The sequence below is a fragment of the Galleria mellonella genome, unplaced genomic scaffold, assembly GCF_026898425.1.
Source record: "Galleria mellonella isolate WM207_F2 unplaced genomic scaffold, CSIRO_AGI_GalMel_v1 utg1674, whole genome shotgun sequence".
NCBI lineage: Eukaryota > Metazoa > Arthropoda > Insecta > Lepidoptera > Pyralidae > Galleria > Galleria mellonella.
In genome coordinates, this window is record NW_026442013.1 from 328,918 (window position 1) to 347,548 (window position 18,631).

At 34.1% G+C, this 18,631-nt stretch overlaps 3 protein-coding genes across 4 annotated transcripts in view; 2 read left to right on the forward strand and 1 right to left on the reverse strand.

Moving 5' to 3' along the window:
• The window catches only part of LOC113514753 (gamma-aminobutyric acid type B receptor subunit 2), a 196,807-nt gene extending 187,304 nt beyond the window's left edge, over window positions 1–9,503 (forward strand). The window contains exons 13-18 of the mRNA XM_052892801.1: window positions 552–687; window positions 1,429–1,517; window positions 2,992–3,181; window positions 4,072–4,390; window positions 5,169–5,395; window positions 6,076–9,503. Coding sequence (XP_052748761.1) covers window positions 552–687; window positions 1,429–1,517; window positions 2,992–3,181; window positions 4,072–4,390; window positions 5,169–5,395; window positions 6,076–6,984 — 1,870 coding nt within the window. The 3' untranslated portion in view covers window positions 6,985–9,503. The remainder of the gene's footprint in view (window positions 1–551; window positions 688–1,428; window positions 1,518–2,991; window positions 3,182–4,071; window positions 4,391–5,168; window positions 5,396–6,075) is intronic.
• A 361-nt stretch (window positions 9,504–9,864) lies between these two features.
• On the reverse strand, window positions 9,865–16,138 carry LOC113509961 (probable ATP-dependent RNA helicase DDX28). The gene is made up of 5 exons (XM_052892807.1): window positions 15,535–16,138; window positions 14,128–14,399; window positions 13,370–13,542; window positions 12,347–12,623; window positions 9,865–11,571 (listed from the first exon to the last, which is right to left on the reverse strand). Exons 1-5 carry the CDS (start codon window positions 16,064–16,066, stop codon window positions 11,305–11,307), a joined length of 1,521 nt encoding a protein of 506 aa, XP_052748767.1. The 5' UTR covers window positions 16,067–16,138; the 3' UTR covers window positions 9,865–11,304.
• A 2,043-nt stretch (window positions 16,139–18,181) lies between these two features.
• The window catches only part of LOC113513691 (histone acetyltransferase KAT7), a 30,731-nt gene continuing 30,281 nt past the window's right edge, over window positions 18,182–18,631 (forward strand). For both annotated transcript variants that reach the window (XM_052892802.1, XM_052892803.1), the window contains exon 1: window positions 18,182–18,390. In XM_052892802.1, the coding sequence (XP_052748762.1) occupies window positions 18,376–18,390 (15 nt within the window). In that variant the 5' untranslated portion in view covers window positions 18,182–18,375. The remainder of the gene's footprint in view (window positions 18,391–18,631) is intronic.

The following is an 18,631-nucleotide window of genomic DNA, read 5'->3' on the forward strand; positions in this document are numbered from 1 at the left end:
ATCTAGTATGTCGTGTGCAACCTTAAATATGCATATTGTAAAGAACAGATTGGCAAAAACTGAAACAGTGAATTCAGAGCATTATTCTGATTTGAAAACCAGTGGAAATTCTTTCTGGAAAATCTAAAAAATTTTCTTTCCTACTTTTTTTCATTTAAAATCATGTAATCTATGATATTGTCACAATATGAAGAAATGATATTATTTTATAGTGAAATACTATGAAATATCAAAAAACAGCATTGTACTAAATTCCTACCGCGACGCGTGGAATCAGCTGTGTAAGGTCAACGTCACAAGCGTACGAAAACTACCTACGAAGAAGCGTCATTGACCTGTATTGTACGCGCTGTAGGTAAGTAGGTATCTCGCGTTGTATGCACCGTAAAATTTTAAATACATTGCGCGGCGTCGAAAATAATAATCATTAATTATATGTGTATGCATTTCCGGTGAAAAAGTAATCTGCCATCTGATTCAAACCACTCATCTGAACCAACTGTTTTCGTTTTGACCAACCTGTCTCTTGCACCCTGTATATTTCTTTTCAGGTCTATAAAGCTGTCATCACCGCGCCTCAACAACATGACCCTAATCGGCTGTGTGTTAGTGTACACCGCAGTGGCCTTGCTGGGGGTGGATAACGCCACGCTGCCTTCTTACGTACCCTTCTCTGCTATGTGTACTGTACGTAAATATTTATTATTTTATTTTGGTATATAAAAAAAAGACAATGAGTACCGAAACATAGATACAATAGTACAAGTTTATGTAGTTAATTGAATGAAATGAACCATACACGTATATACATGTATGTAAAAAGAGAAAGAAAACCCAAAAACAATAAAGTAATATACTAAAAACGTATACAAATATACAAGGTGATATTTAAATAGTTAGCATCCTTTGAAGGCAGTGTTTTAGAACACTTTTTAATTTTCTGAAATTTAAATTTAAAATAAAAAACTGAAAATTAAAAAATTGTACCTCCTATCAGCATTGCCGGATGCAATTTTTTATTTTTCCTAAATTTCAGTAAATCAGTGTTTTTCAAAGTGTGGGTCGCGACCCCTTGGGGGGCCCCGAGCCTCTACAAGGGGGTCGCGGAAGGTCGCGAAGCAGTGAAAAATCAACAGTTCCGTAAATATAATATATAATTAATATATATAAATAATATAAGTATATATATATATATATATATAATTTATATCTAACTGTGAATATAAATGCAACTGTACGGATTTCATAATTGTACTATAATAAAATTCAAACACATTCGAAACTGTGGAGAGTAGGGGGTTGCAAGATATTTTTACTTAATAAGGGGGTCGCGTCATGAATAAGATTGAAAAACACTGCTCTAAATGCTGCCTACTCCAAACCTATATTCGCACCATTCTATCAAACTAATCCGCCTGCTCCTTTCAGGGTAGAGTCTACATCCTCTCGGCCGGATTCTCCCTCGCTTTTGGTTCGATGTTCGCAAAAACATATCGAGTTCATCGTATATTTATAAGGTACGTATTTACGATAAATGTGCCCTGCACGGTAATAAATCTTGAAGCAATATTATCCGTATTGTTTATACGGCGATTGCCACTCGAACGACAGTTCAAATAAATCGTTTTGCTCGTAAAAGCGATTGTAGGTAATAAACTATGTTCTTAAAACATTGATACATAAAAAAAATAAAGTTTAGATACACAATCTAAATGAATAAACAGTTAAGTACAAATATTACGTCTTGTCTAAACATATATTTTCTCATTTTTACAAGTTTTTATTTTACTTGCTTTGCTTTGTACGTGTTTTCGTTCAAAACTTTCATTTTTTGTAAGTATTCGAATCGAAAAGTGCCTTATTTTATGATAACTATATATATTTTTTTTTTATTTAAATTTGGAACATTTTTTTTTAACGTTGTAACATTCTCAAATCTGGGTTTTAAATTAAAGAAAAATAATTAAATATTTAAAATTCGAAAACTAGAATGAATAGACATTATTTGGTTTTGGAAGCTTCATTCTATGTGCGTATCGATACGTCATCATGTAACATCAGATGAGACGGTTTTTAAAAGCGCTCAAATTTTAATAAAAAAAAAAAACAAAGAAAACTGTATAAAATATGAATGATGAACTTCTTTCAGGACCGGTTTACATTGTCGTAGCACTCACTTCAAGTGCTTTAATAACACTTGAACGCATGCATAGGTACTACGTGTAAAATCCTACCAAAGCTGCCGTTTACACACTTCTGATAAGAGTGACTGGTATGAGTGTTTTGATAATATAAATCGGACCTTAGAGAAATAGTCTGCTAGCAGGTTACTTGGTATAATTATAAATAATTATATTTCCATACATAATTATAATAATAATAAATATCCAGTGAATCACAATCGACCCGATCTTATCTATATAGATAAAACACATAATAAAACATACCTATTAGACATCAGTGTTCCGTCAGATTATAATATTGGAGCTAAAGAAATGGAAAAACTTAATAAATATTATAAATTAAAGACCGAAATTACTAGATTATAGAAAACACAAGCGATAGTATTGCCAATAATAGTGGGAGCGACAGGTGTAATAGCGAATAGCTTGAGTAGGTATTGCGAACAACTACATGCGAACATCAATATAGGTATATTACAAAAACAAGCAGCCATGCATTCCTCGGCCATAATATGTAAAGTACTAGGAAATACAATAATTACTCTAAACTTACAAGATGCACCACATCACACCACTACAGACACGCACACACACGTATAGAGCTATGAAGCATAAAAATAATATATATGTAGTAATATATATGTGTATGCATATTTGCATACACACACGCAATAAAAGGGGTTGGGATCTCAGCTTTCTTTTTTCCAAAAGTTTTTGGGACGGGTTGTCTGAGAAAACCGGCTAATTAGCCGAGAATGAAGTAAATAAATATAAAAATTATTACAACATAAATATATTATATTTCCAGTAATCGCAGTGGCGTTTGCAAGACAAAACTGCTACAGGATACGCCCCTCATTTCCCTAGTCTGCGCATTGCTAGTGATCGATGGTCTCATAGTAACCCTATGGGCGATGCTCGATCCTATGGAGAGACACCTGAAGAACCTTACTATAGAAATCAGCGCCACGGACCGCAGTGTCGTGTACCAGCCACAGGTTCGAGTCTCGCTTAATAAATTACTAAAATTTCATTAAAATTTACACATCTATTTTTTTTTATGTACAGACATGAGCAGTAACATGGGCATACCAGAGTATATTGTTTCGCTCATAATACCCCCCATGGGTTGTCATTCCTGAGGACTCGGGTGTTATTCCTCTGAAACCTGTAAATTTACTGTCATATCCCTTCCTACCCTATCTCTTACATATCCCTTCAAACCGAAACACAGTCATGTAAACACAACTGCTTCACGGTAGAAACACAAATGGGACAGAGGTGCCGAAGCAAACGACTTTTGTACAAAATCTCTCTCTGGTATTTAAAAGGCTGATTGAATAAAAATAATTAAAGAATGCGTCTCACAAAAAAACCGACTTCAATTGTAACAAAACCAGTCATTTGAATTTAAAAACTAAACAACTGAACCGATTTTGATAATTTTTTTATAATTATCGTATAAAGTTCATTTTCCAAATCGTTTTGAAACTAACGGAGTCATGAGGTAACAAACATAAAAATCAACTTTCGAATTGAGATATTTTTGAAGCCGGTTGACAATCCGAATATTTTCAAAAATTTCTCATTTTAAGACCAATTTGATTATTTTACTTATTCAGTACAACTTTAGGGCGAAACTTATTTTTCATATTGTTTAAGTATTACATACGAAAAACGATTTTTTAACGACATTTTTAAATAATTATTACATCAACCTTCAAGAAAAGAGCATATTCCTTTTTAAAAGGCCGGCAGCACACCTGCAATGCCTTTAGTGTTGTGGGTGATCATGGGCGGCGGTAGTCACTTACCATCAGGTGAGCCGCATGCTCATTTACCCCCTGTGTTATAAAAAAAATCTATACCAAATCTCATTGTCTTCTAGATAGAAGTCTGCAAATCTCAGAACACGGCCGGATGGCTGTGCGCCCTCTATGCTTACAAGGGATTGCTCCTGATTGTCGGAGTGTACATGGCCTGGGAGACCAGAAACGTCAAGATATCAGCGCTCAATGACTCCAAATACATCGGCATCAGCGTCTATTCTGTGGTCATCACGAGCACTATCGTGGTCGTGATTGGAACTATCATTTCTGAACGGGCAACGTTAGCGTACATCACAATAACTAGTCTCATTTTGATCACTACGACCTCAACGCTATGTTTGCTGTTCCTACCCAAAATTGTGGCTATAATGCGAAATGGTAAGTAGCTGATAAATTGCCAGGTAGAGTCAGCTCCAAAATCTATTAAATATATTAAAAATAATTAATGATGGAGCAGAAAAATTGTACTTGTTTAATAAAAAAATACACAATATTTTATGCACAATATACCCCCCCCCCCCTCATTTTTATTGAAATTAATTGACTTCAATAATTAAATGATATTGCACGTTTCATTTTAATTTAATAACTACCGGTTTAACTTACGTGTAATTAGAATGAAAAAGCTTGACTAGTTTCGGAATCAATTCGTGATCCTTAGTCATGAGTGATTGTGACATGAGCACGAGTTTCGAATTCCGAACGCCGTATTTTTTATCTGTGACGATGCTGCAAGCGCCTACAACTCGCGCTCAGCGAGCCGAGACATACGGTCAGGTTCGTGCTCACTTCACAGTCGCCCATTAATAAAAATCACGAATTGATTCCGAAACTAGTCGAGCTTTTTCGATCTAATTACACGTAAGTGAAATATAATGTATGCTCACGAAACTTTTTACAATAAAATTGTACGCATCATTAAATTAAACAGAAAAAAACTAAATAAGTAACATTAAGTCAATAAATCACTCAACAAGATTTGAGTTGGAATTGAATAAACATCGTGTAATAATTTGGTAAATGGGAGTAACGAAATTATGCGTGCAACGGTGCATAGGCATTATAGAAATACAAATTTTTGCGCTCACTGTACCTACGTAGTATAATTAAAATTAAAAAAAATGTACACAATTAAAATGTATGATTATTCTTCTAGCTGAAGAAGATCCCGTTATACAAAGCATGGGACTCAGATTAGAATGTAAAACTAGAAGATTCATCACAGATGAGACACAAGAATTGCATTTTAGAATCGAAATACAAAACAAAGTGTATAAAAGAGAAGTGGCCGCTCTAGACAAGGAGATTGGGAGATTGGAGAAATTGCTAGCGGAACCACTATCTGCTAGCAGTTCTAATGCGTCTATTCCGTTACATAGAAGAGTAAGTACCGGATCCAAATGTTATTGTCATAGCCACGTTTTTTAATGAACAAATTTTCAAAAAGGAAAGATTAAACTTTTTTCTTGTGATTATTTTCTCAAAAAATACCTACGTAATCGATTTTAAAAATTTACTTCCCATCAGGCGAGGAATCAGCTTGTTTATCATTCCAAATTATATAAAAAGAAATTACTAGTTGCTAAAATAAAAAGTAGTTTTAGCAACAAATATTACTACTTTATAGTTTGCCTTTACTATTAATAAGCCAGATGAAATCTATTCGATGCAGATTTATGCAGCTTAGAACGGTAAACAAGCTGACGACCTACCTTATGGAAAGTGATAACCATTACCTATAGACATAAACAGTACCATGGACATAACAAAACACACTGTGTCGCCATAATACTCTTCATGTGTTGCCATTCCTAAGAATTAAATTATTATGCTTTTGTACTCTATAATTTCATAGCCATATCCCACCCTTCAAACCAAAGCACAACCATGCAAACATAACTGCTTCACAGTAGAAACACTAATGGTACAAAAGTACCCAAGCAGATGACTTTTGTATAAAGTCTCCCTCTAATATGTTCATCTCATTGAATATTCATTTAAGGAGATAATAGAGAGCTAAGCACCTTGTCTTAAATACTAAAATAAAAATACCTTCCTTCCAGACTGAACTAAACACAGTGGAAGAAGAAGGTCGAACTCGATCAGACTCTGATAGACGCACTCCGAGTATCAGTGGCGGTCTACCAATGCTCCTGCTCTCGGTTCTTCCACCAGTCATCCCTAGAGCCAGCTGGCCTTCAGCAGAGGCCTGCAGAGGTCGAAACTCTGTCAGTTTCAGCTCCCAACCCAAACTGTACCACAGAAAGTCGCAACCAGCTATAGACTTATACAGTCTCTGTTTAAGTAAGCGAGAAGAAAACCCTGGTCTTCTCAGTAGACTAAAGAGCTTCTTTGGAAGCCGACCGTCCAGTAGGAAAGCTTCAACGATGTCTATAGCAGATCCCACTGGACAGAGTATAGCGGCTGCATTGAAGATGCATGTAGGTATGATAGCTGGTCTTGTCCCAGGGAACAGGAAACATTCTATGGTACTATCTTGTAATACATTACATGTTCCACATCCTGAAATAAGATTGCGCAGGGAATCGTATGCTAAAAGTGGGCCTATTATAAGAATAACTGACGACGAGCCGTCCTGTTCCTATCAGTCAGAGAAGAGCATATCTTCGGGAACGCAAAAGTACATCGCGGAACCAGAGACCAAAGTCAACTTTGTACTCCCAAGCACCCATAACAAGCCAATGTCCCATCAGAACTCTACTGAAAAGATCAGAGGATCCCCAAGGTTTCCTCATAGAATATCACCGACTGCAGTCAGTTTAACAACCTTAGATACCAGAAGGAAGACAAGTGCAGACAGTGTGTTCAGTATAGCGGGGAAAGTTTACGATGAACAGAGAAGATATAGTCATCAGAACGTCAGTGATCAAGAATCTAAAGGCAAAGCAGTTTTAGAGAACAGATGGAAGTCTACGGAAGATGCCCGGCCCGGTCCCTCGTCGAGGAATTGAAACGCAACTTCTAGCTCATTGTTTAAACATAAAGACGAAACAATTAAGAGAGACAGTTGATAATAGACTGTCTGTCTTAAATAAGGGTTTTATGAAATCTATTTTATATAAAAATAATTATCAACAATATATTTTTTTGCCACAGAATAGACCAATAGAAAAAACAGCGTCAAATTTATAAACTCAAATTGTAAAGAAGTTGCTATCTTTGAAACGTTAACAATAATTCTGACAAGAAAATATCTACGCTTTTTTTATACAACTTAGAATGGCAAACAAGCTGACGGCCCACCTGATGGAAAGGGGTAACCGTCGCCTATAGACATGAGCAGTACCATGGACATAACAGAGTATACTGTTTCGACCATGATACACCCCATGCGTTGCCATTCCTGACGACTCAGGTGTTATTCCTCTGTATCCAGTAAATTCACGCCATATCCCACCCTTCAAACCGAAACACCATGCAAACACAACTGCTTCACGGTTGAAACACGAATGGGACAGAGGTACCCAAGCAAACGACTTTTGTACAAAGTCTCCCTCTGGTGACTTTACGTAGCATGTGATTATATCAATGTTAATTATTAAAAATGTAAATAATATATAGAAAAGGTAACGCAGACTGTTATAAGTCGTAAAGTAAAAGGAAATTTAACACCAAAGAGTAGATTTTAGATCTGTGTGATTACTGCTCTTTATTTTTTCTTTGGGATACCTATAAGGTACCTATTAGCGTTTTTACCAAAATCTCTTCAAAAAACACTCGTGTCGCTTAAAGGTATACAATGATATTCTCTCTAAATCTGTCCATAAAAACTGTTCCTTATGGCAATCTACAGGAGAAGCCTATGTTCGACAGTGGACATAAAATGGCTGCAGAGCCGTAGCTAGACCTAAATTTTGGGGTAGGACAAAAGAACTTTTTGGTAGGGCAGAAGCCATAATTACGTGATATCAAAAAAGCGAATCTAATTTTGTTGGGCCTTTAATTTAAAGTAAGGTGGGGCATTGCCTCTCAATGCCCCCCCCCCTACCTAGCTACGGCCATGATGAACGGCTGATATGATGATGATGATGATGATAATTATGTTACATAATTTCCGGAAAATAAATCTTTACTTTTCTTTTTAAAGTCGATTAAAAATCATAAACTACATATAGTTCTTATTCTAATTATTAGAATTCCTTTTTCTCTCTTATTATAAAAATTTCTTTAATTTCGTATAAAATCTATTTTACTGGCAATTAAATAAAAAAAAAATGAAGCTTAATAGCATTTAATTAGTATTATAGGTAAATAGAATATCTAAGGTGTGCCAAACTGTGTTAATATTATATTTCTAAAATAAGTCGTAATGAGATTTACTATTCTTATGGTTAAGTATACATGAATGTGCAATAGTTTTGTTAAATATAATGTTTAATCTAAAATAATATTAGTAAGTTCATGTAAAATCATATTACGTGTAAAAAAAATTTTTTTCGTCGACTATTAATTTGTTAAAAAAAAAACATTTTTTATCAAAAGGGCCCACATACAGATTGAATTTTAAATCCTTAGCAATTATAAAAAAAAAATAGCATTCCTTTTGAAGAAGTTTTCTACCTGTTAAAGTAATATTTTTATGATATTGCTTGTGCCCTGATTAAAAATTGTGTCCCACAAAAAAATCTACTTCAATCGTGACAAAATCAGTTATTTTGATCGAAAAATTAGACTACTGTACCGATTTCGATATTATTCTACCTATGGGACCAGTCTGTAAGTATATATTTTCAGATAAAAAAAAGGATTTTCCAAATCGGTTTACAACTGACTAGAGTTATGACATAACAAACATAAAAAAAATCCAACCCAATTGAGAACCTCTTTCTCTTTAAAGTCGGTTGAAAAAGGTTAATTTTGTATACTTTAAATATCATTTTTACATATTCAACATATTTCTATTAGAATTTATTACAGAATAATTGAATTTTTACAACGCTTCTTTTCTATATTTTTAAACCATGATATTGCGAACAATTGGCAATTATAATTATGTATAATAGATATAATAGATATGAAAAAAAAGGTATAAATACCTAAAAAAATAAATTTGCCTGTTATAATATAAATAAATAAAAAAAATAATACTATTTATCACATAGTGAAGGTGTTTAATTTAACGAACTTATATAAAAAATATTAGGCCATAATTATATTAAACATAATAGGTGTGGAATCACTATACGCTCTATAAAATATACAATATTGACTTTATCAAGCAATATCGTAGTATTATATTAGTATATTATCACTATGTAAGTGTCACTATACTGTGCCTACACTGGGGCATAGAGGGCACTTTATTTTTAGAAAAAAAATTATATTCTAGCGTATACTTGCCCTTATATTTTAAGAGCGGTCCTAGAGAAGTGTTCAAATTTTATATGTATAAAAAGGAGTTCTTAAACTAATCAGATTCCTTTAGATTTTCTTCTGTGTGAAATATGCAATTAAATTTATTAATTAATTACTCATGTTTTTTAATTACCTCTTTACACTTTTCTAATTATTTTATATTAGATTTTACATCCGACTTCATTCACGAGCCCTGGATAAAAATGCCCTATGTCCTTCTCCATCCCCAGTAGTGTATTTATACCAAATTTTTTAATTTGATATAAATATACTCCATTTTGGTTTCAACATACCATTTTCAACCATCAAAAAGAAAATCCCTCTACCATTGTTTCTTTAGTCGCATCTTATGACACCCACGGAAAAGAAAGAGATAGTCTATTCTACGCCGGGAGCACACAGCCAACCATCACTGTTAGTTCGCCATTATATAATGACACCTTAAACGTAAACACATTGAGAAATGAAACAAAATGTGTTTGTAAAAATTTATTTTCACTCTTTCATAAGTATTATATTTATATTTATTTTATTTACAATATAAATTTTCTGACGTTTACTGATTTACATAATAATAACCGATCATGAGGCTTATTCATAAAAACTAAAATCATTTACAAACCTACTTTAACTATTATAATGTTTTATCATTTTTTATTCATTTATTTTATTCAACTAGAATGGCAAACTGGCAAACAAGCTGACGGTCCACCTGATGAAAAGTGGTAACCGTCACTTATAGACATGAGCAGTACCATGGACATAACAGAATATACTCTTTTGTCTATGATGCACCCCATGCATTGCCATTCCTGACGACTAAGGTGTTATTCCTCTGTGCCCTGTAAAATCACTGCCTAATCCTACCCTTCAAACCGAAACACAGCCATGCAAACACAACTGCTTCAGAATAGAAACACGAATGGAACAGAGGTACGCAAGCAGACGACTTTCGTACAAAGTCTCCCTCTAAATTTATTTCAAATAAAAAAGACAGAACATTTTAGTAGCTACAACTCCGTCCGTTATAGCATGAGAGAGATTACAAATCGCTAAATTGATTCCTCCATCAACGACCATGGGCGGCGGTAGTCACTTACCATCAGGTAAGCCGCATGCTCGTTTGCCCCCTGTTGTAAAAAAAAAATCACTGCAAAATTAATTAAAAAAATCATTAAAAAAATTATTGTGACTTGCTTCGTATTTCGGAGTCCGATAAGACTTTGTTACAGACCTTCCAGATCGTAAAAAAATCATTAATTAAGATTCCAAAAACTTCGTTACGGTTTTGTTATTCAATAAAACTACTAGAATACTATCTACTAACTACATTATGTAATGCAATGAGAAATAAATAAAAAAAAAATAATGGCAGCACAATTTCAATTGCACCATACTATAACGTACGGACTATAAAATAAGTTTAAAAGATGATTATTTTTTTTATGAATAAGGTTAGACTTCATCATGCCTACTAATATTCACGTTTTCACCTCATATGGACATACCACGTCCCAGTTTAGACGTACATAAAAGGGGACTGGGTGGACCGTGCCCACCTCAGGTTGTCTGATGCCCACCCCAGGCTACGAACGGAGCTTACAGATATTCGAAAATATTTGAAAGTATATAAAGATAGTCTACATTGACATAGCACGTAAGTTCAACCTTTTACTTTAATATAAGTGACTATATACAGACGTGGTACTGTGTTTGTGAGGAAACGTCTTCAGTAGGGGTCCAACCAGAGTATTATATTCCTTGGTCGAAACCTTATAATTATTTTTACTTGCACATTTTAAATTATTTAAATTTTGGAGGGACGTGCCATGTTATCATAGACAATCGACAAATATGAACCTTTTATAAAGGTCTCTCCCCTGGAGAATAATCTTAAATAGGCCAATATCGTACACTTAGGCCACACTACTCACTATCCCCCTGTCCACCATCCTCGCTATTCTATCGTCAATGAGCCTCTTAATATTAGCGTTCACGTTTGGCAGCTCGCTATGCTTCCTCACGGCCGTTTCAATTTTCTGCACCATCTGTATTTCCCTCGGCCAGGCTATGAAATTTGTAACAGTACAGTTCTCTGGTGAGCCAATCCTGCCAGTTCGTCCGCATCGATGGATGTAATCAGCGGTGTAGAGGGGAAAATCATAGTTGATTATATGTTGGGTCTGTAAAAAAAATATTATTATTTAATTAAATTATTTATTTATTTATAGCAAATTAAAAAACTACAAATTAATATGAGAGGCAAAATTTTTTATTATTGTTCCAACCTTAATTATTTTATAAAAATATTTAGTTTTGCTGGTAGAATATACCACCAAAGAACGTTAACTTTTCTACAGATTATATGATATTACATAAAATGTTTACATTTCATTTTATTATTTTTTTGCTAAATATTTATTTATAAAAAATCATTTTACCAGAGGGAGAGACTTTGTCCCATTCGTGTTTCAACCGTGAAGCAGTTGTGTTTGCATGGCTGTGTTTCGGTTTAAAGAATGGAATATGGCGTGAATTTACTGGGTACAGAGAAATAACACCTGAGTCCTCAGGAATGGCAACGCATGGTGGGTATCATGGGCGAAACAGTATACTCTGTTGTATCCATACTGCTCATGTCTATAGGCGACGGTTACCACTTTACATCAGGTGGGTCGTCAGTTTGTTTGCCATTCTGAGTTGTATAAAAAAAAAAAAAAATTAGAACATGATTTATATACTTATATATGCTTATTCATAAAAACTAAAATCTTGTATAAGTCTATTTTAAATATTACACTTTTTTGTCACTTTCTTTCGAGATAGGAAAACAAAAGAAAGAGTTAAAACAGTTCAATAGCATTTCATAAATTTGAGAGATTTGATGTTTTTATGAATAAGGGAGATAGTCTTTACTGTATGCCAAGTCTGTAATTTATTAGTCTACACTATACTCACCCGTAATGTATCCAAACCTCGAGAAGCAATATCGGTGCATGATAGGACATTAACTTTCCCACTTCTAAACATATCAAACTTCCCCAATTTCAATGGCACCGCCATCTGTCCATTTATATTGATGCACTCAATGTTGTTCTCGTTGAGAAACATGGAAACAAAATCACATGTGGACGTCTGGTTGGAGAATACCATCACAGGACGATTTTGGTTCACATCTGCTTGGACTAGTTTCAATAGTTCACCTGGTTTTTGCGCTTTGCCTAGCCGGAGAAATCTGAAAACATATTGCAATAAGATTTTTAATTTACCATGTGGACCTGACATACAATGGACCACCTTTTCCCGTGGGTGTTGTTGGAGGCGACTAAGGGAACTTTATTTTATAACACAGGGGGCAAACGAGCATGTGGATCACCTGATGGTAAGTGACTACCGCCGCCCGTGAGCACAAGTGGAATTGCAAGTGTGTGTGTATGCATTAATGTTCGAGGAGCAGGCAGCAGCGTCCCTCTTAACACATTACCAAAATCGAACTGCTGTTGCCAATCCACCTGCCCAGCGTGACAACTACTGGCAAAATTCCCCAGGGGGGTGGGCTATGGTCAGCGGTGATCAGTAAATGGCTAATATCATCGCAATAAGGCTAGACTACAGGATACCCAAATGCGGGCGAGATATTACAAAACCTTATTAATTTGTTGATAACAATCCCGAAAATACCAAAGGTCGTTCTATCAATCTTATAAACTTTTTTCAATATAAATTTTATGCAAGAACTTTGAATTGAAATATATGATAATGAAGCAGGAATAAAGAAGAATAGGAAATGATGATCTCTTTTGGGAAATGCGTGGAGGTTGACCTAATGAGATCACTAGACTCCATTACTATCAAGCCTTTCCCCTCAAGACTGTGGTAAGTGTGTAGTTTTGCGTAAAAAGGTTTCCGGTTCAATTATTGGATGGGTCAATTGTAACTCGTTGTGTGGCGTTTATTAATGTTACAAATCAATTTGCTTACTTTTGGGGTACATGAGGCATTATTCTGTGGATGTTGGAAGTGGTAACAGTCTTCAGCGAGTCAGGAGATACAAATGAGCTGACACTCTCAGGTAGCTCATGTGGCATCGTGGCACTAACGAGGGTCACCTGACACCCATGTGGCGGTGTAGTTATTTCCACTTTGTATTGAATCTGAAAGAACAAAGTAAAAAAATTAAAAGGATTCATTAAAAAAAACTTAAAGAAGTCATTGTAAATATTTTAAACTGAAAACAAAGGTTCTCAAGGTTGAGGGGAAGAAATCCCTTTAAGGGATAAATTTATCTATTACCACCTTACTGTACTTATACAATTGTATCGTTGTGTTTGTAAATTGTCTTGCTTATTTCCTATATTGTATAATGCAAATAAAGTATACTCATTCATTCATTCATCTATATAGAAGAATAAGCAAGCTGAAGTGGTGATGGGCTGGTCACATAGCTTGAAGAACTGATTGTTTGTCAGTTGTTTGTTTGTCAGAGAAGGAAAGGTTCTTGATTGGCGACCCCATACTAGCAAATACAGAATAGAACAACCCCTAGATGGAGTAACGACGTCAAATGCATTGCAAGGAGTCTGTGGATGCAGGTGGCTCAGAACTGTTCCTTATGGCAGTCTATGGGGGAGTCCTATGTTCAACAGTGGACGGAACTGAAATGATGATGATGATGATCACATATTCAAGTTCTTAAGTTGATTAAAGATATTTATCAATATATCATAAAAAGTACTCACAGAAAATTTCTTCAGCAGATTCGATAACTTTCCAATAAAACTGTCATCCAATAATGTGTCAGCTTCATCCAAAACCACATGATGTACATTATGCACCTTGTAGATGCCAGTTGTAACCAGTTTGCTGTAGGCTCCTAGCGTTGTGATGAGCATATCACAATACTCTATCGGAGGGTCCAGCATCTTCTGCTTGGTGCGTCCTCCAATGAGCCCAGTGACATTCACATTTAATTGCTCAGCTATAGACTGTGCTACTTCAGTTATTTGATTAGCTGTGGAATTATTGATTTTGTTAAACAACATAATTATTAATTTGGTCATAAATAATTAAAATGGTTATGTCTATATATAATTCTAATGGGCATAACTCAAAGGACTAACCAACATAAATGATCAGAAAAAAAATTGATAACCAACTGCCACTATTAAATGATTTAGCAGTAACAGATCTGGACAACTTACAAACCACATAAAGTCTTTCTTAACCTCCAGATATGGACAGTTCTATGCCCTAACTACACCATGGTATCGAGTGAGACAACACTGGTGGTGTCCGAAATTAGAAAGGTATCATTAGAAATCAAGGAAATTATTTAATATAGCTATGAACAAACAAACACAAGAAGACTGGGATATGTACACAACCACCAAAAAACAAATACGCCACAGAAAGCAAGAATGCTGCAGTTATTTCTATACAAATATAGAAAACAACAGCCAGGCGATCAATGTTTTACCGTGATCATGTCTCGCAAAGAAGAAAGATCATATAATAGGTTGCCTCAAGAAACCTGATAATAACTACATGGAGAATGTGAAACAACCGAATTGCTAATAACCTCTCACTTTTTAAGTTTTATAGTTATGGGAACCATACAAAGAAAGAGAAACCAGCAGCTTGGACTGTGAATTAACAAAGAGTCATCATCGAGAACATGCAATCAGCACCTTTCTAGCATTCAAAGCTACAGGCCTAGATGGAGTACTGACATGTAACCCTAAAATGTGTAGTAGTGGTCACCCAACATTCAGAAATCCTTGAAACAATGAAGTCACTCCGTGAGGACTCTGAAGATCCTAGGAAGCTTCTATGCTTATGGGTGGAGTTTGGCCGACTATAACAGCCACATCACAGATGCACTACAGCCCAAATTAGAGGCTTAGTGCAGAAAAAGAGTCCAATTGACATTTACAATCATAATGGTGTAATCAAAAGTATTAGGGGAGGAAAGAGATTATAAATAACTGCACCATTGCTAGCCATAAACTCTACCAAGTTGACTTCCACATGGTTCCTTTGAAACCATCATAGTTAATTATTGACGGGATGTCAGTTTATCAAATAAAAAATCTACTATATTAACATTACTACTTCATAATTTTAAAATATTTGATCTAAAAACTCACCAAGTTCTCTACTGGGTGTAATCACAACAGCCAACGGACTATTGAACTCCTCTGGAATATGCTGTTTCCATTCCAAAATGTGTTGAAAAATGGGCAACAAATATGCCAACGTCTTACCGCAACCAGTTTCAGCAGTCACAACAGTATTATGACCGTTTAAAATAGAGGGTATTGCCTTCGCTTGAATAGCAGTCGGCAAAGTTATACCTTGATCAGACATAACCTGTATCAAGTCATCTTTTACGCCGATTTCTTCAAAACTCTTTTTATAAACATTTTCTACTTCTTTTTTGTTAGCATTTCCATGGATTATAAAGTAATCGCCTTTAGATTTACGATGTAACCAGCCCTGGGAGGCAAGTTTCACGCCTTCAAACTTGCTATATGTTTGGCCTTCGAAATGGTTAAATTCCGGACGTTTACAAGATATTATAGGTAACTTTTTTTTCAGTTGTTGAGCAGAGTAAAAACGACAATAGGATGTAAATATTGATCTAACTTTCGAAATTTTCCTTAAGGAATTATAATCCATTTTTATTTAGTCTCCTTTAAATAACTTTCATAATTCTGAAAATTAATACCAAACCAAATATGTCAAAGTCAAACATTGACATATGACATACTCGCAAATCAAACATTGTACATTCACAAAATCAGACATATTTCAGGCCTGCTACAGTTGGAACATCTTTTATGGAATGACATTTTTCTATAATCTGTGTTACCAATCTGTAAAAAAAAAAAACTCCCTCATGGCGGATTATCTTCAAAGTTATGACGCCATTTCAACAGACCTTCACTTATATATTTTTTTTTAAATAACGAATATGTGTTTTGGCAAATTACGTAATAAATAAATTTGTATTCAGTATGGTAAGTATGCAGAAGAACGACGTTTTTAATTCAATTTTCAATATTTATTTTCAGTGAGTTTACAATAATTATAATTATTATAGTTAAATACAATTAAAGTTTACCTATATTCTCTAATTTATTTATTTGTTCATATAGGAGCAGAGTTAATAATTTTAACAACCTTTGCTGAACTTGTAAAATCTATTAGTGGTGTTCCCACCATGGTTCCTACTATATATCGATGTACTGATATATATCGAAGTGAAATTGAAATATAAGTAACAATATATTAAGAAGATAAATAGTACTAAATATTTTGTTCGTATAATTAATTTGCTATATTTGTACTATAAATTAAAATGTCACCTTTTGAAATAATAATAACTTTATTCGTATTATATGTAATTGTAATAATATGATAACTACAAATAGGGTTATTTCTCTTATATGCATATAATACAGTGTGTATATATTCTTTAGAATTGAATACACATGTGTCTTTATGTAGGTTTATATAGTCATATTCATATATAGGTATAAATTATTTATTTGTGTTTATTTGTTCCTTTTTTAGTCTTATTATTTTTCTGTTATTCCTTGGCTAAACATAATCTTAATTATTCCTCGCCATCCTAAGTTTATTTCTAAGAAATCCCTATTTTGCAATAACACTGCACATTGTTGTCTCTTTATTTTGCTTTTTTGTAATTGAGTATTCATTTTGTTTGTGTACGTATTGTTAATCTTTATAATCTATATCATTCTTTAAATTCTCATTAATTCATTCATACTTTTTTTTAGAAGTTATTCGACTCGGTATTATATTTTCAACTTTTGTTTAATATACTAAAAAAAATTGCATTATTCATCTGTCATAAAAATGAAATTTTAAATTATAGTAGATAAAAATAATGTAACTAAATAACAACGCACTTGTTTCATTGTTTAAATTTTTTGTAAAGTTAGGAAAAAAAGGAATAATTAGGTTTTTTTATGGCAACCATCGATATTGATAGTATAACATTATGGATATTAATTCATTATACTTTTTTTAAATTGTTATTGTGTTGTTACTTTAAAAAGGTAACATGTGTTTTACTAGAGGGAGACTTTGTACGAAAGTCGATTGCGTAGGTACCTCTGTCTCATTCGTGTTTCAACCGTGAAGCAGTTGTGTTTGCATGGCTGTGTTTCGGTTTGAAGGGTGGGATATGGCGTGAATTTACTGGGTACAGAGGAATAACACCTGAGTCCTCAGGAATGGCAACGCATGGGGGGTATCATGGGCGAAACAGTATACTCTGTTATGTCCATGGTACTGCTCATGTCTATAGGCGACGGTTACCACTTTCCATCAGGTGGGCCGTCAGCTTGTTTGCCATTCTAAGTTGTATAAAAAAAAAATGTGTTATAACTTTTTCTTCAAATTTCGTTGAGAAGATCAGTGCCAACTCTTATAACGTAGTGAATAGTTGCTCTGTGGGATCTAGTAAATGCAGCGTAATGTTATATCATTGTATAAAAATCAAAGTCAGATTGAAGCTTAATTCTGCATTATTTAGAGTCGCCATTAGCTATAGATTGACAAAACTGGAAAAAACTATGTTACTACTAACAACCCAGAATTTGCAACACAGTAAACTAAATGAATATCCATATTAATGCGTAACTATTTACATTAATAGACATATTAAAATATATTGCTACTTTATAGAGTATTTTTTTCATTTAGGAAACTGATTACACAGTTTTCATATAATTGTCATTGCAAATAGTGCGTGCCTGCTGTTATGTTTGTTTGTGTCACTGTCAGTGTTGTCTTTTGGGGTTTGTTTTTTGCGTGGTGTTATTAAATTGTTGTTTTATGTTATTAAATCTTAATTAAATCGTATAAATGAAATCGTTACGTGTCAGTTAAATTAAAATCTTTGAAAATAAAAGCCACATCTTTGATCGCAGCACAAACAGTTGTAATAATTCAGCATAATGACATATTTGGATGTGAGTTTACGTTTTTAACCAACTACACCTTAGTTGTGTTACTTTTGATCTTCATCGTTCTTTTTGAAATTTAAAAGTGAAACAACGCATCATTTTATTTGCCCATTTCGCCATATGTCTAATCGGGGTGAGCAGTAACGTAAAAATGTATATCAATCAATGTTGATTATGTTTTCTCAATACTATCTACAAGTGCTACAAATCGTGAATATTGAACCAATTAAAAAGTATTCTATGTGTT